Consider the following 21,571-nt stretch of genomic DNA (forward strand, 5'->3'; position numbering starts at 1 on the left):
ATTATTATTATTATTATTATTATTATTATTGCTTGCTAAGCTACAACCCTAGCTGGAAAAGCAGGATGCTATAAGCCCAGGGGCTCCAACAGGGAAAATAGCCCAGTGAGGAAAGGAAAAAAAGGAAAAATAAAAATATTTTAAGAAGAGTAACAACATTAAAATAAATATCTCCTTTATAAACTATATAAACTTTAACAAAACAAGAGGAAGAGAAATTAGATATAATAGTGTGCCCGAGTGTACCCTCAAGCAAGAGAGCTCTAACCCAAGACAGTGGAAGGCCATGGTACAAAGGCTATGGCGCTACCCAAGATTAGAGAACAGTGGTTTGATTTTGGAGTATCCTTCTCCTAGAAGAGCTGCTTACCATAGCTAAAGAGTCTCTTATGCCCTTACCAAGAGGAAAGTAGCCACTGAACAATTAAGTGCAGTAAACCCTTTGAGTGAAGAAGAATTGTTTGAGTAGCTTTGAATGTTTATTGCTAATATTTCCCCAGAATCCTCATCATTTGCCGTTTTCTCAACATTTCAATATCCACAGGAGTTTTATCAAAATAAAGATAAGCATCGCAGTGTTGCCCTGCTGTGGTAAGCAGCTCCTCAAGGAGAAGGACACTCCAAAATCAAACCTTTGTTTTCTGGGTAGTAGGTTGGCCAGGGCACCAGCCTCCCGTTGAGATACTACTGATAGAGAGTTATTGGATCCTTTAACTGGCCAGACAGTAATGCATTGGATCCCTCTCTCTGGTTACGACTCATTTTTTCTTTGTCTGCACATACACCGAATAGTCTGGCCTATTCCTTACAAATTCTCGTCTTTCCTCATACACCTGACAACTCTGAGATTACCAAACACTTCTTCGCTCAAGGGCCTAATTACTGTACTGTAATTGTTCTGTGGCTTCTTTTCTTTTGGTAAGGGTAGAAGAGACTTTTTAGCTATGGTAAGTAGCTCTTCTAGGAGAAGTACACTTCAAAATCAAACCATTGTTCTCTAGTCAAGGGTAGTGCCATAGCCTCTGTACCATGGTCTTCCACTGTCTTGGATTAGAGTTCTCTTGCTTGAAAGTACACTCGGGCACTCTGTTCTGTCTTATTTCTATTCCTCTTGTTTTTTAAACTTTTTTTACATTTTATATGTGAAAAATTTATTTTAATGTTGTTACTGTTCTTAAAATATTATATATTAATTGTTCATTCCTTCTATTTTAGTTTATTTATTTTCACGATTCTTTTCCTTACTGGGCTATTTTCCCTGTTGGAGCCCTTGGGCTTATAGTATTCTGCTTTCCCAACCAAGGTTGTAGCTTAGCTAATAATAATAATAATAATAATGTGCTGACAGGCCAGCCTCTCCTGTACTGGGGCTCTCGCCACAAGCTAGGTGGACACCAGCTAAAGTACAGTGGTGGCCTGGTGGTGCGTCCTTGCATGGTGATTGCCAGACTGGGGTTCGAGTACTGCTGAAACTCGATAGTTCCTTTGGTCGCTACATCATCATCATCCATGTGAGCTAAAGAGGGGGGGGGGAGCCTATAGGACTATCTCCTGAGTCATCAGCAGCCATTGCCTGGTCCTCTTTGGTCCTAGCTTGGGTGGAGAGGAGGCTTGGTCGCTGGTCATATTTAATATGGTCAGTCTCTAGGGCATTGTCCTGCTTGTTAGAGCAATGTCACTGTCCCTTGCCTCTGCCATTCATGAGCGGCCTTTAAACCTTTAAACAGGCAAAACTCGCATTACGATAACGCATCAGACATACATCAATCATCATCAAAGGATCTTGATATAAAACGTGAACATATAGATGCTGTCTTTAGATTTGTATTGTACATTTGGCTAAATATGGCAGCAAACGCCAATTATCAAGTTACATTAAATATTTGTTATCTAGCTTTTTATTGAACAGTACAAAGTTGAAAAATTATAACATTCTCGGTCTATGACCTATACATTTTGAATTTTTCTTTCTCTTGTGAAGTATGTCCCAATATCAATTTTTTCTCAATAACATCCTGTAAATAGATATCTTGTTTGCATAACTATCAATTTGTCAGTTTCAGTTTACAATGGTTAGAAGTATGATTCTGTAATTGTTATAGTCCCCGTGGTAATAAGATTAACCTCATATATCTCTGACTTCTCAACATCATTCTAACATTTATATACGAGAGAGAGAGAGAGAGAGAGAGAGAGAGAGAGAGAGAGAGAGAGAGAGAGAGAGAGAGAGAGAGAGAGAGAGAGGAATATGGAAGCGCATGAAATCTGTGTATAAAGACAAAATTGAATTGTATACCGAAAGATGATGTAGCAAATAATGTGCTTTAGAAATCAGTAAACTAATGCATAATAGAATATTGCAAAGCAACAACTAAATGGTTTTGCATATTCAAAATTACTTCCATCAGTTATATAAGATTTGGCAACTTATGGCTCGCGGAAAAGAGAAAGTTGGAAAGGGACTTTCTCTGTCGTAATGGCTACGTCATTGTTATCCTTAATTTGCTTTTGTGAATATCTTCCGTCATTAATTGTGATTATTGTCTACCATTAAAAAACTATGGAAAAAAAGATAATTCTTCGATGATTAGTTTATTGTTACTCAGTTAAGAGGTGGTTAAAACTACATGAATATGGGAATTTTTTGAAGTTGCGTTAAATTTTCTCTTTCAAATATCGTAATGAATAAAAGTTATCTTTTATTTCCTTATGTAAGCCTTTAATAATTCATTAATAATTACTAGATATAACAGTACATCGAATGCTTACTCTGGCTAAATGGATAACAGAGACCTTTTCACTTAATAATCATTATCATCATTATTGAGTTTAGAGAAAGAAAGTGTCTAATTATTCTAAAAAATATCATCCATTACACAGCAGTATTTTGTAAAGGAAATCATATTCATTAATTGGCAACTATGCAATATGGGTTGCCTCTACTGCCAACTTTTACTTTCTCGTGCATGTTTTTATCTGGCCGTAACTGAACTCACTATAGACCGAGTTTAGTCCAGCTACGTGGAGTGTGGAGTTCCTGTTCGCTCTCTCCTTCATCACTATTAGTGCAAAATCAAGAAAATGTAGGATATTCCCTCGAACCACAGAACTTACTCTTTGTCAGACTACAACCGTTGGGAAATGTAAAACGAACCTGTACTTAGTGGGAGAATTTCTTTTGGATTTCTTAGATGAATGCGTTCATAAGGTGAGGTATGTCATTAGATTCTTCAATTTGGGTATGATTGTAATTTTTTCTTAGCACGTGTTCTACGTGATTGTCTGTTCTACGTGATTGTCTGTTCTACGTGATTGTCTGAATGTAATTAAACCATTTTGGAACTAAATTGAATCGGCGGAACTTCATAAATTCAAACTTACACGAGTGTTTTTATGTTGAACAGGCTGACATTAAGTTTTTTTTATAGTTTATATAAAAGATCTGTTTTAATTATGTTACTGTCCTTGAAATATTTTATATTATTCACTACTTCTCTTGTATTTTATTTATTCATGTATGTCCTTTCCTCACTGGGCTGTTTTCCCTTGTTGAAACCCTTAGGCTTGTAGCATCCTGCTTTTCCAACTAGGGTTGAAGCTTAGCTAGTAATAATGGTAATAATTAAGACCTATATAATTTTATCAAAATGGTTTTATACCATTTTGCAAATAGTTGTGTCAAAATTGTTCTACCAATTCCTGTCAGCTGAGATGTTTATAATTTACTAAAGTGATATTTAAATAGCACCTTTCATAACAACAAAAGACATTTTTACAATAGAACTCAAATGTTTTGTTTCACATATACAACTGAAAGTACAGTGAAAATTTTGACATTTTGTTTGAACGTTTGAACATGTAGGAATTTTTATATATCTACACTAAACTGTTGTGTTAGATGTGCTGAATTCGATATTAATGGGATATTTGTGGCTTAGTATTTTAGTTTATACACACACAACCACATATACGCATGAAAACGCACACACACATATATACATACACACACACATATATATATATATATATATATATATATATATATATATATATATATATATATATATATATATATATATATATGTGTGTGTGTGTGTGTGTGTGTGTATATATACTGTATGTATATATATATATATATATATATATATATATATATATATATATATATATGTGTGTGTGTGTGTGTGTGTATGTGGGTGTGTGTGTGTGTGTGTGTATGCATGCATGTATGTATGTATGTATATAGATTAGTTGATTGACTAATATTGCTTAAACAAAAACAAATTAAAGAAAAAAAAATATCCTCCACAACTGCTGCTCTAGGTAGTGCCAGTGACTAGAAATACGTTGTACCGTGCCCTCTGCTAAGGGAGTACCAACTCTTTGATAGTGAACCCTTTGGGAGAGAAAATAAACTCCAAATGACAGATTAGCCTCCTTTTTAAGGTCAACAGCACCCACGTAAGTCAGGGTCAGTTCATTTACGGAGGACTGCCACCCTGGTGGTAATAAGCTGCTCTACCTAGACTGCTAACTTGAGCCAGCCATACACGTTGAGGACTGGAGTGCAAAAGGTATCTCAAGTGTATTTTAAGTGTTGTGATCCTCTAGGTGTAAGGAAGTGTCCCTAAATGATAGATGGACCTCCTCTTCTAGGGCCAATGGCAATCTCGATTGCCATTGGGTGGAGGGGGTAGGGCGCTGATCATATGGATAAATGGTCCATCTCTAGGGCATTGTCCTGCTTGATAGGGTAATGCCACTGTCCCCTGCCTCTGCCATCCATGAGTGGCCTTTAAACCTTAAACCTATAAAAGATTATTGCAGGTGCCGTTGCATGTTAAGAGGCAAGAGCATGTGTTGATATAAACGAGGAGGAATAATGTATAAAGTGGGAGAAGGTGTCAATAAAAAGCACAGTGGGGAGGAGTGGAATAAGAACTTTAAGAGGAATAAAAAATAATTTACAAAGAGGTTGATTCACTTACGAAAGGTTAATAGATAGATGGATCTTGGAATAAAATGTAAAGGTGACGGCAAGAAATAAAGGGGGCATTACAGTAGTTCGTATACAAATATTCCTAAAAGAATTATATTAGTGTTTTTATTGTGAAATTGAGACATGATGGAAGTACTAATGGGGAGGCACAATAAGGTTTATACAAGGAAGAGGGTACTTGATCAATTTGTATTTTTATGAAAAATTATGAAAATAAAGATTATGCATGTAAACATACATGAACTTATAAAAAAAAGCTTATGGTAGATTCCATAGAGAGAGAATTTTGATGGTATCGGGAATGTATAGCATAGAGTTTTCAGAGTTGATTGAATGTTATCTTGATGGAAGTTAAAATGTCTTAAGTATGAAGATAAAGAGTGACTTACTTGGTCTGAAAGAGGCTCTGAGGCAAAAATATTTCTTATGGGTCGAGTTTCAGCGTGAATAGTACGTTAACACGGGCACTTGTCGCCTTTAAGATAGATTTAAATGTGAAATCATTTCCAAGAGCTTGGTGTAGACCCTAAAGCAATGTGAAGCATATGTACTGGCTGAACGCAGGAGTCGTGGGTGCAGAAGTACTGGGATCCCTGACCATACAGGAGTCGTAGACCGATTATAAAAGCAATGATATAATACACCTCTATGACTGTTCAACATCTTTCTTTATAGAATGATGTGAGATGTCAGAACAGGGTATGTAAGAGCTAAGTTTAAGGACTAGAATAGGAGTTGGGAATTGGATGTGAAGTGATTGTGTGGTGATTAGGAACTGTTATAATATATATACTGTTCTTAAGATATTTTATTTTAATTATTCGATACTTCTCTTGTAGTTTATTTCCTTTCCTCATTGGGCTATTTTCCTTGTTGGAGCCATTGGGCTTACAGCATCCTGCTTTTCCAACTAGGATTGTAGCTTAGCTAGTAGTAATTATATATATATATATATATATATATATATATATATATATATATATATATATATATATATATATATATATATGTATATATATATCATCATCATCATCATCATCATCATCTCTTCCTCCTACGTCTATTGATGCAAAGGGCCTCGGTTAGATTTTGCCAGTAGTCTCTGCCTTGAGCTTTTAATTCAATACTTCTCCGTTCATCATCTCCTACTTCGCTCTTTATAGTCCTAAGCCATGCAGGCCTGGGTCTTCCAATTCTTCTAGTGCCTTGTGGATCCCAGTTAAACGTTTGGTTAAGTAATCTCTCTTGGGGAGTGCGAAGAGCATGGCCAAACCATCTCCATCTATCCCTCATCATGATCTCATCCACATATGGTACTCGAGTAATCTCTTATAGTTTCAGTTCTAATCCTGTCCTGCCATTCAACTCCCAATATCCTTCTTAGGGCTTTATTCTCAATTCTACTAAATCTGTTGGAGATTGTTTCATTGACATACCATGACTCATGTCCATAGAGTATCACCGATCTCACTAAACTGATATAAGGCCTGATTTTTATATGAAATTTTACGCGATTTGATTTCCTAATTTTACTCAACTTAGCCATTGTCTGATTTTCTTTTTTCAATCTTTCACTAAACTAATTATAAAGACCCTATATTTGAGATCATTGTTCCTAAATACTTAAATGACTCTACCTCATCAATCCTTTATCCTTCCAATGATATTTCCTCTTCCATTGCATACTCCGTTGTCATCATCTCTTGTCTTTCTTCTATTTATCTTCAGCCCCACCTCGTGTGATATTTCATGCATTCTGAATAGTTCATGCATTCTGTCCTATTTCATGCATTCTGATATTTCATATATATATATATATATATATATATATATATATATATATATATATATATATATATATATATATATATATATATATACTGTATATATATACACATATGTATATATATATATATACTGTATATATATATACATATATATATATATATATATATATATATATATATATATATATATATATATATAATAATTACAATTACTACAAGCTAAGCTACAACCCCAGTTGGAAAAGCAGGATGTTATAAGCCCAAGGGCTCCAACAAGGAAAAATAGCCCCGGGAGGAAAGCGTTTATGAAAAAAAAATGGTGCTCTGAGTATAATGGTTTGCGAAAGTACTAACGAATGCTCGTTTTATGGAAACTGTTACCGACTTGGTAAGCTTGCCTGAGGGGGTCTGGAAGTTTCTTCATCCTCCAGACAGTCACGCCGGAGATTGAACGTGAAGATGCAATTGGAATAATTGAACTCTCTTTGAATGGAAATCGAGAAGGCAAGGGATTCTGTTCGAACATCACGCCTTTCATTCAATGGTTTATTTCTCCATTATTCATAAATGGTTATTATTATTATTATTAGCTAAGCTACAACCTTAGTGGGGAAAGCAAGATACTATAAGCCCAAGGTCTCCAAAAGGGAAAAATAGCCCTGTGAGGAAAGGAAATAGATAAAATACATGTCACTTTTAATAGTCCAATGATCTCACGGAATATTTTTGCGAATCATGGTACTTTTAAAAGGCTGAATATCTGACTGCACAAAAATCAAAAGATTATATAATACATTATTATTATTATTATTATTATGTTGGGGAAGCAGGATACTATAAACCCAAGGGCTCCAAAAGGGTAAAATAGCCCAGTGAGGAAAGGAAATAAATAAACTACATATTACTTTTAATAGTCCAATGATCTCACTGAACGTTTTCTACAAGTCATGATACTTTTAAAAGGCCGATGTTATGACCGCACAAAATCAAAAGATCACATAATACATCTATTGTATATATTTTTCTGCCCAGGGCTTGTGACACGTGTATTTTCTGCTTGTTTCTAATCTCTCATTATAAATCTAAAAGGGGATACGCCCTTTATGGAGTAGGTGCCCACAATGCACTCCGTAACGCATTGTAGGCGTTACGAATGGGTCTTTGAAAGGGGAAGGGGATGTAGTCATACCCTGGCGAGGGTAGGTGCGTGTATGTGCATATCTATCTGAAATTTAGCTGTCGTTTTGACGGGTCGCGTACACTAGTTAACTATACAATGTCTTATTTCCTTGGCTTTGCGAGATCAGATCTCTCTCTCTCTCTCTCTCTCTCTCTCTCTCTCTCTCTCTCTCTCTCTCTCTCTCTCTCTCTGTATAGTGAATTATACAGTATAATTTGTTACATAATAAATAATCGTGAATAGATTTCCAAATTAAATTCTAACGAGATCTATTAAAAGCGGAAATTTGAAATGTAATTGAGGTATTCGGTTGCAAGAGTAAAAAAAAGTAGGATCTTATAACAATGAATTACAGTTTATACACATACACACACACAAACACACTGGGCCAATGGTAAGTCACTGGAACCTCAGTTTTGATTGGCCCGGGTTCGAATCCTTGGCCGACCAGAAGCTATTATTGTAATTCTCCCTTGGGTCTCTGATCCCGAGGCAGAGTGAATTCGATATTAAGAGGTATTTATGGCTTATATGAATATATGAAAAACACGATTAAGTTTGTAAAATTATCATATATATATATATATATATATATATATATATATATATATATATATATATATATATATATATATATATACACACATATATACATACACACACACACACACACATATATATATATATATATATATATATATATATATATATATATATATATATATATGGATATGTATGTATATATATACACACACATATATATATTTATTTAATTAGTGTGTGCTGCCATTTCTAGCCCACTGCAGGACAAAGGCCTCAGATAAGTCCTTATTCATGTCTGGGGTACGGACAGTTTACATCACCACGCTGGTGAACTGCGGATTGGTGATGGTGGGAGACGTGTCTGATCGCTCACAGCAAACCAGTCTAGTATGGATGGTCCTCACACGTACATCTTTGCTGATCATGGCGATGCACAAACCCTTTCACTAAGTTAAATGAATTGCGAATGAATATACCTCAAGGTTCGTTTAGTCGTGGCTATGCAATTATATTAGCCCAAACTCTTGCTTAACCCGAAGACCTAGTTCTCATCCATACATTTGATGTATTGAAGCTATTACGATAGGATTGTTGTTTTGTTCTCTGTGTGTGTGTGTGTGTGCGTGTGTACAAGCGTGCGCGCGCATTGTGTTATTTTCGCAACGCATGCCCAAGTACTCGTGACTATTGGCTTAAGGGAAAAATAAACGTTATACTTGTTTTGCAACTTTCACTCTGCATTATGGGATCCTATTTTTTCTTCTTGTCAATACACATGTTCTTTTGAGCTTCTTTGCCTTTACGCGTGTCGTAAATGTCGTAATTTAATATTAGAGTTATTAAAAGTAACCATTTCTTAAGCAATTTTGTTTCTTAAAGTAATATCCTGCTTCTGTTAATATTATTATTATTATTATTATTATTATTATTATTATTATTATTATTATTATTATTAGCTAAGCTACAACCTTAGTTGGAAAAGCAGGATGCTTTAAGCCCAAGGGCTCCAACGGGGAAAAATAGCCCAATAAGGGAAAGAAAAATATATATAATTATATATCATCATCTCTTCCTACGCCTATAGCAAGGAGCAAGGTAAAGAGTATGTATCAGAAATACTACAAGATAATTTATGAACAATTGAAATAAAATACATGAAGAACAGTAACAACATTTAAAATAGGTATTGCATTATATAAACTAAATAACTACTTATATCAGCCTGTTCATCATAAAAACATTCTTTGCAAGTTTGAATTTTTGATGTTCCATCGATTTAACTACCCGATTAGGAAGATCATTCCACAACTTTACCATCTGAGTTATCAAAAGTAACTTCATTTCTAATGCAATATACTTTTTTATCTTTAAATAATACCCTGCTTCAGTTATATCTAAAGCCAAGCCTCAAATGTGTCGTAATTTATATATATATATATATATATATATATATATATATATATATATATATATATATATATATATATATATATGTATATATATATATATATGTATATATATATATATATATATATATATATATATATATATATATATACATATATATATATGTATATATATATATATATATATATATATATATATATATATATATATATACATACATATATATATATATATATATATATATATATATATATATGTATGTATATATATATATATATATATATATATATATACATATATATATATATGTATATATATATATATATATATATATATATATATATATATATATACATACATATATATATATATATATATATATATATATATATATATATATATATATATATATGTATGTATATATATATATATATATATATATATACATATATATATATGTATATATATATATATATATATATATATATATATACATATATATATATATACATATATATATATATATATATATATATATATATATATATATATATATATATATATACATACATATATATATATATATATATATATATATATATATATATATATATATATATATATATATATATACTGTATATATAAAACGGCCATGTCATTAGGTTTCGAATAAGCCTTTTCCCTTCTTACTCCTACAGGCAACTGGCCTGCATTACGATGACGACATCCCCAACCTGCAACTGGCTATGTAGGCGAAATGGGGTCATCCTTCTAAGCGTTTTCTTCTTTGTTCAGTGGGGCCTTCGCTTGTGGATTTCTCGCCTCCTCGTCTCCGAACCTTTAAGGGCTCCTAAACCCATTTCAGCTTTTACCACTTTCAGAAACCTTTTGAATGACGTCTCTGTTCAAGATAACCTGCAAGAGGCACCTCTAAAACATGATGTTGATTCACGTCATCTTGATCAAACGACACCTAAGCTGTCTAGCAGTATTAGTAGTAATGATCTGTCGGGATATGTCATGAATAGTTCCCATCCGATTTTTACCGATCAAAAGGTAAGTCAGCTGTTTTACGAGAGAGAGAGAGAGAGAGAGAGAGAGAGAGAGAGAGAGAGAGAGAGAGAGAGAGAGAGAGAGAGAGAGAGATCTCTAGGGTGGGGTGGAGGAAGTTTCGCTTTCGATAATTGTAAATTTTGTAACCATATAGCTTGTGTGAAAAACTCTTATTGGGGTTGGGAACAAGGAAAAGTGGCTCATTGAGCTTAGGGGAAATAAATATAGCATTTAAAATACCTTGTTTCTATTAAGAATATCAGCTTTGGGGTATCTATATTATTAGTACACAATAATCAATAATACAGTCGCGATACTAATCTTATTTCTTCGAAGTCATAATTTCACATTCTTTGGTCTCAAGAAATCCTTCAAGAAATGGAAGAGGACGATGAAGGAAAGGACACGTACAGTAAGGGAGGGATGCAGCAAATATGGTTCGATTCTCAAGAGGTTCAATAACCATAGGAGGCTATTGTTTGACACCAAACATCATATAGCCTACTGCAGGAATGCTAAGGTAAACAAAAACAAAGTTCTAATGTCTTTTAATCAGTTCATTATGCATTTTCCATAAGATTTTGTATAATTCTGACCATCCTTTACATTCAGATTTCCCCGGACAGTTCTATCCTGTTCGTAATACTAGGCATGCAAATTGATTTTAATAGTCAGGCCATCTCCATCATGAAGCTCAATACTTCACAGTACTCTTGAAGTTTTATTCCAGCTGTGACCAGGTTGTGGAATGATCTCCCTAATCGGGTAGTTAAATCAGTAGAACTTCAAAAGTTCATACTTGCAGAAAATGTTTTTATGTTGAACAGGCTGGCATAAGTTCTTTTAGTTTATATATGAAATATGTTTTATTGTTCTTAAAATATTTTAATTGTTCATTATTTCTTATATTGATTATTTATTTCCCTTTTCCCTTTCCTCACTGGGCTATTTTTCCCAGTTGGAGTCCTTGGGCTTATAGCGTCTTTATTTTCCAACTAGGGTTGTAGCGTAGCTAATAATAATAATAATAATAATAATAATAGAAGTGTTAGTTTTTGGTTAATTTTGTTTTTTTCTGCGCTCAGCATTTTGACCCTATTTCTCTTACATATTTTTGAGCTGACTACCCTACCCAAATGTAACATATGTACACAGTATGTTATTTGCATGGTCAGAAAATATATGATTTTGGATTAAAAAGATAATTCAAAATAAACCAAGATCCCTGTAAATGACAGGCAGGAACAACAACTTGGCTGGGTGAATTACTAGGAACAGCAGGAGTAAACACCACAGGGCTGACCCCAGAGCAAATTCACGAAGAAGCTTCAAAAATATTTCCTCCTCTTCCCCCGAAAGTAGCGGCTAAGGAAATGGACAAGCTTTCTCTTCTCTTCACGGTAGTCCGACATCCTTTCACTAGGTATGGACACACAACCAATTTTGACACTTTTCTCGATGTCGTTTCTAATATGAATATTGTTCCATGCTAGTAGTTGAAGATAATTTGACACTAGTGTTGTGAATATACTTTAGGGTACATATTACCTTCCTAACTTGTAACATTTGTAACCATTCTTCACTTTGATGAAGCTAATAGGTTTATTTGTCATTTATTCCTAAGGTTAGTATCTGCATACAGAGACAAAATACCTGAAAAATACAGAGCGGACCTTCAGCAAAAAATGATTGATCGGTACAGAGGACAAATTAACAACAGGCAGCAAGATCAAGTAAGTAATTCAGAACTCCACTTTTGTACAGTAATTGCTATTAAGTGGGATTTGAAAAGATTAAATGGCTGAATGATAGGAGCGTATATTTATAATGGTTTAATTTGTGTTCACCCTTCTAGAATAAACAAAGAAATGTAAAGCCATCGGAAGACCCATCTCTGCCCACGTTCCGCGAGTTTGTGCTTTTTGTTAGTGACGAAATCTTGTCCTGTGAACCTTTTGTCAACTCGGCTTGTCTGCAGTTAATCGATCCACACTGGAGACCCATCTATGATCGATGCGCACCTTGTGATTTTCATTATGACGTCATTGCCAAGGTAATAAATAATATGTTCAGTTACCATTCACACTAACTCATTAAGACCAAACTTAAAAATTTAAGACCGGGCAGAAAAATATGAGTAAATATTTGGGATAATGTTATTTTAATTACACCTGTTATACTACAGTATATGTTATCCTACAAAATACATGATTTTCATGATGCAGAATCAGAGAAACATAACTTGAGTTATGAATACAATTGATAGGAACCAAAAATTAATTTATGAGAAATATTATACTAAGTTACAATAATTTCATAATCTTTGGAGGTACGTATTTGAAGATTGCCCTTGTGAAATTGGGGTAGGAATAAGGGCCATTAAAGAAAGGTACCAGCATGTGCGGAAGAGGTAAAGTGGACATTTGGGATGTTTTATGGAGGCCAAGTTTTTAAACAATGAAGGAATTGTTGAACCAATGTTGATACATATAAAAGACAACGATAAAAACTGAGATACTACCGCTGGAGAGTTGTTTGTTCCTTTGACTGGCCAGACAGTACTACATTGGATCCCTCTCTCTGGTTACGGCTCATTTTGTCTGTGCCTATTCTTTCCACATTCTCCTCTGTCCTCATACACCTAACAACACTGAGATTACCAAAACAATTCTTCACTCAAGGGGTTAACTACTGCATTGTAATTCCTCAGTGGCCACTTTCCTCTGGTAAGGGTAGAAGAGACTCTTTAGCTATGGTAAGCAGGTCTTCTAGAGAAGGACACTCCAAAATCAAACCATTGTTCTCTAGTCTTGGGTAGTGCCATAGCCTCTGTGCCATGGTCTTCCACTGTCTTGGGGTAGAGTTCTCTTGCTTGAGGGTACACTCGAGCAAACTATTCTATCTTATATCTCTTCCTGTTGTTATTTTGAAGCTTTTGTGGTTTATAAATGATCGATTCATTTAAATGTTATTATTTTTAAACTTCTCTTGTAGAATATTTCCCTATTTCCTTTCATCACTGAGCTATAATGATAATAATAATAATATTAGTAATAATATTATTAATAATAATAATAATAATAATAATTGTCTCAAATTTACAAATCCACAAATTATTCACGTGTTTAACATTTCCTTCCCAGGTGGAAACTTTTTACGAAGACCAAAAGTACATCAGGGAGTTAACCGGTCTCTCCAACAACTCAAGTGACATGAAGGCTAATGGTCTTCCTCGTGCCCACTCAAGCAAAGGACCTTCTTCTGTCAAACTTACAAAAGAATATTTTTCCCTCCTCAGCGAAGAGGATAAGGATCGAGTTTACAAAGCTTACTTCTTCGACTTTTATCTGTTTGGTTACTCTCCTGATGTTATTATTTGATATCATATATCTTGTGTGGAAGGTCAGTATTTGTTTTAAAATACGGATAGTAGTATGATGCATCGAATGCTTCATGGGCATAATGCTTTTTTTATGTATTTGTTTTAAAATACTCTACGTGTTATATAACAGTTCAAAAGTCTGATAATAAGCATTGAATATTTTTTAACGAAACAACTATGTATTTAATTTCCCTTCGGGATTTATGACTGTCAATTCTAGAAATGGACCAATGCTCTATATTCTCACAGGAAAGTCCTTGTTTGCTAAGGTTACTTAAGATAATGCATACCTTTCATTGAGCACTGTTGTTAATACAGGACTTTTAAAAAGGCAACAGTACTTTGTGAATTATCATTGATATTGCTCAAGATTTCTGGAAGTTACACTCGAATTTGTTGAAATGTATTAAACAAGTGTTCTTTGAAAGTACATACACAAAACTAAGAAAGTAAAGAACTCTCTAATTCCTTTCTCCTTGGTTAATCAGTCATTATGCGCTGAGCTTCTTGGCGGCCAGCATCCCAGTCTAGTTGAAGCAGAGCTATGGAAAGAAAGTTTACAGCGAAATAAAAGATTATAGCTTGTGTTCAACTCTGTGCAAGAAAAGCATTGTAGCTTCAGAATTTTCAGGAATACCGCATGAATTTTTTTACTATCCAAATGATCTCTTAGGTGCCTAATCCTGGCCTCCTTTGTCGGGTAGTTGCTAAAACATCGAGTTTGACTTTTTGCTCATGTCATGATCTGTGAATTGTGATAATAGAAGAAAAGACATATCTCTTACCCAAGCCAAGGTCAAAGAACTTGGGCATGCTGGTAAACATGACAGTAACGAGTCTGCCAGTTAGACAATTTCATCAGGAAGCCCAAGAAGGTAGCACATTTTTACTACCAGCTTGGCACTGGCAGAATATTCTTGGCCACTTTTCCTTGCTGAAGAAGCTTGTTCCTCAAGCGAGCGCTTTCACCAGAGATCGCTTCTATACTATTTGAAGAATCACTAGTCAGTCTCCAGGGATCTTCCATCTCTCCCTCTGCCAGCAGGATGGGAGGCTTGGGTCAATCTTACCTATTGCTTGAATGAGAAACCCTCACATGTGAGGGGAGTCTCGCTCGACTCTTCTTCTTGACGTGCAACTGTGCTCAAAAAGAGGGGAGGGCTAGAAGCAGCTTTTACTCTTTGAGCACCATTTAACCTGTTTCCAAAGCCTCGCTCCTACTTGAGTGCTACTTCACCTTTTCGCAAAGCCTCGCTACCTCACGTTCATGATCGCACACTTCTTGTTGAGCGCCACCTCACCTATTCATGATTGCACGCTTCCAGTTGAGCACAACCTCCCCTGTTTGTTATCGCATGCTTTTAGTTGAGGGCCACCTTACCTGTTTGCGATCGGGCCCATATACTTAACCGCTACCTCAATTTCTCGCAATCAGAAGTTTTCACGCAAATGCCACCTAGCACCACCTCGCCTGCTCGTGATCGAACACTTCTATGGGAGCGTCGCCTTGCAAGTCCGCAATAATGTGATTCTGTGGGAGCGTCGCCTTACCTGTTCGCGTCATGTGCTTTGAGAACACTACCTCACTTTCCCTAGAGGAACACCATCTCACCAGTTTGTGATTGCTCGCTCTTACAGGAGTGTCACATACCTTGTTCGTGATCATGTCAAACTCAAACCTATTTTGGCTAGGTTACTCTCTCATTGGAGAGTAACTGGTGTCATGGCCACAACACAGTTTGTTGCACTCGCAAACTAGTTTAAAAATCTCACAAAGGTACACTCCAACAATGATTTTCCTGTTCACATTGGTACATTCGTGGCACAAGAAACCTGAATGTCCTCTTCCATTACTAGGGATGAAGTCTTGGCAGGTTGCTCAAATCTATTGCCTGCACACACATAAGAGCATTCTGTCATAAGGATAGATGGGACAGAATCAGCAATGTAATTGGGCCAATGATGGACCACCTGGTTGTCATGGGTAGAAATAGATCTCTGGCACCAATTAAATAAAGAAACAGAAGAGGTACAAAGTATCTTTCCCTCTGCCCATAGTGGTGGAGAAGGGAAGAGGTTCAAAGTACCTTTCCCTTTGTCGATAGTGGTGGAGAGTAGGACGCGGCCCAGTTCCCGTGAGCACAGGGCTGAGTCACCTTGGCAACATCTTGTGGCTGTGTGTGTAACGATGTCTTTGAGAGGTGCCACCTTGCCAAATCAGAAAACCAGTGTGTCCATAACAGAGAAGGGAGTAGCACTCCCTTGTCCAGGAAGAAAGATGAAGGAGGACACCCAAGCTTTGCAAACACTTGGCCAGTAGCAAGTGTGGGGCTGTGTATCTCCAGGCTACTGGGGTAGTCAAGCCATTGACAAGGTCCTCAACCACATTGGGCCACGGTATGGGGTCGTTGTCCTGAGAAGTCCCTGGGCTTGGAACCAGCCTGGCTACCAGGGTATTCAAACCATTCACCAGGTGCCTGGTCCTTGGGAGGCTGAGGCACAGGCCCTGTTGGGCTGTGAACCAACTTAACCAATGGAAAGAGTGCACAGGTTAGCATAAGGTTGTGCATCTTTAGCCAGGCTAGCTGGCAGGGTAGTCAAGCCAGTTACCTGGAGGGTAGAAGTGTGGGGCCCCAGTCCTGGCCCACCCAGCCTGGTTAATGGAAAGTGCATGGACCATGCATATCTGGCTAACCTGCAACTGGGGTGGTTAGGCCAGACACCAGTTACCCGGCCCTTGTGGGTATGGCATGATGCCGTGGACCAGGCTGCCCAATGGAAAATTGCACCCCTCGACACAGAGCCTAGAATCTTTAGACAGTCTGGCTACCAGGTTAGTCAGACCCACCACCAAGTACCTTGTGACATTGATACCTCCAGTGTTGTGGTTCCTCTCGGCAACCTATAATCCTCCCCTTGGCGAAGCTTCTGGCCCTTCTTGCAACAAGAAGTCCACTTCTCCAAAAGATAGGTGATGACATCAAGAGCTCTATTCCTGTCACTACAACTGCCTTTCCTTCTCTTTTATTTTGCTTATTCTTCTTGTTAGAAAGGTCAAAATCAGAATGGTAAGAGGGGGAAATACAAACTTATATTTTCATCTTACCAACTTTCTCCTCGGGCTCTGCAAGCAGGTCTTTGTGATCATCAACAATGAAGATCCATAAAGGGAGAAACACTAGATGCTGCCCCAGTAACCACATCAGTAGGGGGAAGTGATTGGCACTCTTATGTCCTTCTAGACTAGCGCTTTCAATTTCCCAGGGGCAGAAACCTTCTTAGCTGCGGCTTTACACAGTAAAGGATCACCAATGTTGGAGCTTGGATCACCACTGATATCACTGAAGGGCCTAATTGCAAGATGTAAGGAGTAGGCCTAGTGAGATCGAAGGATGCCCAAATCTTCCTAATGTCAAAGCTATTGGTTGGCAGCCTGTAGCAAGAGCTCCCGGCACAGAGTGCAGCTATCACTTCATGCTTGATCAACCCTGAAAAAACTCCCTGATGTAGGTGAGTTCTCCCTTCTCTTGAATCATATACCTGAGACCAAGGCTCCAGGGACGTAACCCAGTGGTTTCAGCGATCGACAAATTTGCTGAGCGACAAGGGCTAAATGATCTTTTAGATATTATCTTTGGTCTGTCAAGATTGATGATGAAGACATAGCCTTGCTGGTCCTCAAATAAAAGACCTACTTTAATGGGGTGCCCCATTTTAAACTCCACATATAGAGAAAATTGTAAACATTATGCCCGTAAAAAAGAGTAGCAAGGATCTATTACCAGTTTAGCCATAAACCAGTGCTGTGGCCATTCTTTCACTAGGATGCAAATTCCTGCTTTGATTCATCATCAATGCAAAACCAAAATCAACCCTTCAAGCTAAAATTATTAAAAAGCCTTGGATTGGGTGCAATAGTACATTAGTACTCATTGCACCCAACAACAAAATTAAAGACTCCTTGGTAGCGAGTGGGATAGTTGCCTGTGCTCGCTACCAATCGTTAACTACCTATTTACCAATGTCAACGGCTTTTCAGCTCTGATGAGACATTCCCTATTCTAAAGTACAAAAGGTTTTTATGTTAGTATGAACAAAAAGATTCTATACAATATCACTGATGGTGGTGCAGCAGTCACTTATGTTAAGAATATTTATAATGATAATCATTAGCTTGTAATACCATCGGGTACCTTGAAAGCATAATTAAGCTTTATTAAAACGTTCCTGTGCTTATTTGTAATACTAAAAAGTGACCAGCTAAGATTTAAACATAGAAGATGGATGCTGCACAGTTTCAAAGACATTCTAATTGGTCTAAAATACTTTATCAATGTCATGGGCCACTGTAATTGAAGCAAATGAAGTTGGTAATATACCACATGACCAGTAAATTGACTGACCTCTTGGGATTACATAAAACAAATTAAATTACTACATTAAAAACTTTTAATTCTATAATATATATTTACATGAGCTATTGTCATGAAAAATGTAAACGTTTAAAAAATAAAAATAAAAATAACAACAAACTGACAAAACTATGATGAATATAAATTTATTAAGTTATGGGTAAGAAAACTACATAGCTTGAAAAAAATCATTTTTTAAAATCCTGAACAAATATTTATAATGGCTCCTTTATTCGGAATTTTCCTTTGAGTTTAGCACTTGACCTCTGGAGCTGTCTCCTTTCTTGGTGGTGCTGTTCCTTTTGCTCTCTCTGACGCTCAAACTTGGGAGCTTTATTAATTACATAGCTCATCTCTCTGCTTCCAAAAGTATGATGCGTGACATTGTTACTACTATCGTCTTCTATATTCAGCCTTTCTGCTAATGTCATCCTGAAATAATGGTGCAAAATTAAATGCTGAAAAAGGATGTTGATTATCGTAGTAAGGTTATGTTTTTCTATTCAATAAAATATCCTTGTCTTCTTGTCCTAAGCTGATTAAAGAACCCTTTTACTCATGAGATACTACAATGATGATTTCTTTAGTTTCACAAAGTTCATGAATGCTTAATAGTTTTGATGGGAAATTATGTACATTATGGCCGCGGGGGCATAGAAACAATTAGAATAGCGCCAACGTATCCCTGCGTGTCGTAAGAGTCGACTAAAAGGGGTGGGACGAGGGGGCTGGGAACCCCTTCTCCTGTATTATAACCCTGTGAGACATCAAAGAAGTGGAGCTGGGGGAGAGTGACTGCTCCCCGCACTCTAGTTTTGGGGTGTTTGAATGTGCATGGATGTAATACGATAGAGAGTAAAAGATGTGAGCTTGGAAGTATGTATAGGAATAGAAGGATGGATATATTGGCTTTGTGTGAGACAAAGATAAAAGGGAAAGGTGAAGTGATATTTGGTGAAATGTCTGGTAGAGTGTCTGGGATTGAAAGGGGAAGAGCAAGAGGTGTGCTTTATTGCTGAGTGAATGGATGACAGATAAAGTAGTGGAATGGAAGGAGATATCATCTAGGTTAATGTGGGTAAGGGTTAGGTTGGGTAGGGAATGTTGGGCTTTAGTCAGTGTGTATGGGCCAGGTTGTGAAAAAAAGTGAAGAAGAGCGGAATGAATTAACTAGGTGTGTAGAAGGACTGGGTAGAAGGAATTATGTAGTTGTCATGGGTGACTTAAATGCTAGAGTGGGCGCTGGAGAGGTAGAAGGTGTCATTGGGAAGTATGGCGTACCAGGTGAAAATGAGAGTGGTGAGAGACTGGTCGATATGTGTTGAGCAAGAGATGGTGAAAAGTTCTAGCTTTTTCAAAACGAAAGATAAAAACAAGTATACATGAGTAAGAGTGGCAAATGGAAGAGTGGTAGAAAGGGCGTTAATGGATTATGTGTTGATAACTAAAAGAATGTTTGGAAGATTGAAAGACGTGCACGTGTTTAGGGGTATGGCTAACGGTATGTCTGATAATTTTTTGGTGGAAGGAAAATTAGTAGTAGCAAAATAGTGGGGGAAAAGAGTAGGTGGATGTAAAAGGGAGCTAGTGAGGGTTGAAGAGCTAATAAAACCGGGGGTAAAAAGTAAATATCAAGAAAGGTTGAAAATGGCATATGACGTAGTGAAAGTAAGAGAAACGGGTAATTTAGAGGAGGAGTGGAAGTTAGTAAAAGAAAATTTTGTTGGGATTGCAAATGATGTGTGTGGCAAGAAGTTTGTTGAAGGAAGCATGAGGAAGGGCAGTGAATGGTGGAATGGAGTGAAGGTAAAAGTGGAAGAGAAAAAGAGGGCTTTTGAAGAATGGCTGCAGAGTAATAGTGTAGAGAAGTATGAAAGATATAGAGAGAAAAATGTGGAAGTAAAGCGCAAGGTAAGTGAGGCAAAAAGGACAGCTGACCTGAGGTGGGGTCAGGGATTGGGTCATTCATATGAAGAAAATAAGAAGTTTTGGAAAGAAGTGAAGAGAGTAAGGAAGGCTGGTTCAAGAATTGAAGAGACTGAAAGATGGAAATGGAAGGTTGTTAAAAGGAGAGGAGGCAAGGAAAAGGTGGGCAGAATATTTTGAAAGTTTAATGAATGTTGAGGATAATAGGGAGGCAGATATAATTGATGTTGCAGGTGTTGAGGTGCCGATGTTGGGAGATGAGAATGAGAGAGATATTACAAGAGAGGAAGTGAGGAGAGCACTAGATGAAATGAGAGTAGGAAAAGCATCTAGTATGGATGGTGTGAGAGCTGAGATGTTGAAGGAAGGGGGTGTGACGGTACTTGAATGGTTGATGAGATTGTTTAATATGTGTATTGTGTTGTCAATGGTACCAGTAGATTGGGTTTGTGCGTGTATTGTACCACTATATAAGGGTAAGGGAGATGTGCATGAGTGTTGTATTTCAAGGGGTATTAGTTTGTTGAGTGTAGTAGGAAAAGTGTATGGTAGAGTACTGATTAATAGGATTAAGGATAAAATAGAGAATGCAATCTTAGAAGTACAGGGTGGTTTTAGAAGAGGTAGGGGTTGTATGAATCAGATTTTTACAGTTAGGCAGATATGCGAGAAATATTTAGCAAAAGGTAAGGAGGTGTACTGTATGTTGCGTTTATGGATCTGGAGAAAGCGTATGATAGAGTTGGTAGGGAAGCAATGTGGAATGTGATGAGGTTATATGGAGTTGGTGGAAGGTTGTTGCAAGCAATGAAAAGTTTCTACAAAGGTAGTAAAGCATGTGTTAGGATAGGAAATAAAGTGAGTGATTGGTTTCTGGTGAGA

At 36.6% G+C, this 21,571-nt stretch overlaps 2 protein-coding genes across 5 annotated transcripts in view; one reads left to right on the top strand and one right to left on the bottom strand.

The window, feature by feature from the left end:
- The window catches only part of LOC137648504 (carbohydrate sulfotransferase 11-like), a 42,003-nt gene extending 27,195 nt beyond the window's left edge, over positions 1–14,808 (top strand). For 2 of the 4 annotated variants that reach the window (XM_068381428.1, XM_068381426.1), the window contains exons 2-7: positions 10,615–10,972; positions 11,334–11,489; positions 12,208–12,392; positions 12,594–12,702; positions 12,825–13,022; positions 14,113–14,808. In XM_068381428.1, the coding sequence (XP_068237529.1) occupies positions 10,634–10,972; positions 11,334–11,489; positions 12,208–12,392; positions 12,594–12,702; positions 12,825–13,022; positions 14,113–14,349 (1,224 nt within the window). In that variant the 5' untranslated portion in view covers positions 10,615–10,633 and the 3' untranslated portion in view covers positions 14,350–14,808. Of the gene's footprint in view, positions 1–3,001; positions 3,214–10,614; positions 10,973–11,333; positions 11,490–12,207; positions 12,393–12,593; positions 12,703–12,824; positions 13,023–14,112 lie in introns of all 4 variants that reach the window. The other 2 variants (XM_068381425.1, XM_068381427.1) reach the window with 2 other exon arrangements.
- A 4,027-nt stretch (positions 14,809–18,835) lies between these two features.
- Positions 18,836–21,571, bottom strand: part of l(2)34Fd (lethal (2) 34Fd) — a 39,429-nt gene continuing 36,693 nt past the window's right edge. The window contains exon 15 of the mRNA XM_068381980.1: positions 18,836–19,195. Coding sequence (XP_068238081.1) covers positions 18,979–19,195 — 217 coding nt within the window. The 3' untranslated portion in view covers positions 18,836–18,978. The remainder of the gene's footprint in view (positions 19,196–21,571) is intronic.

The sequence above is a fragment of the Palaemon carinicauda genome, chromosome 10 (genome assembly GCF_036898095.1).
Source record: "Palaemon carinicauda isolate YSFRI2023 chromosome 10, ASM3689809v2, whole genome shotgun sequence".
Classification (NCBI taxonomy): domain Eukaryota; kingdom Metazoa; phylum Arthropoda; class Malacostraca; order Decapoda; family Palaemonidae; genus Palaemon; species Palaemon carinicauda.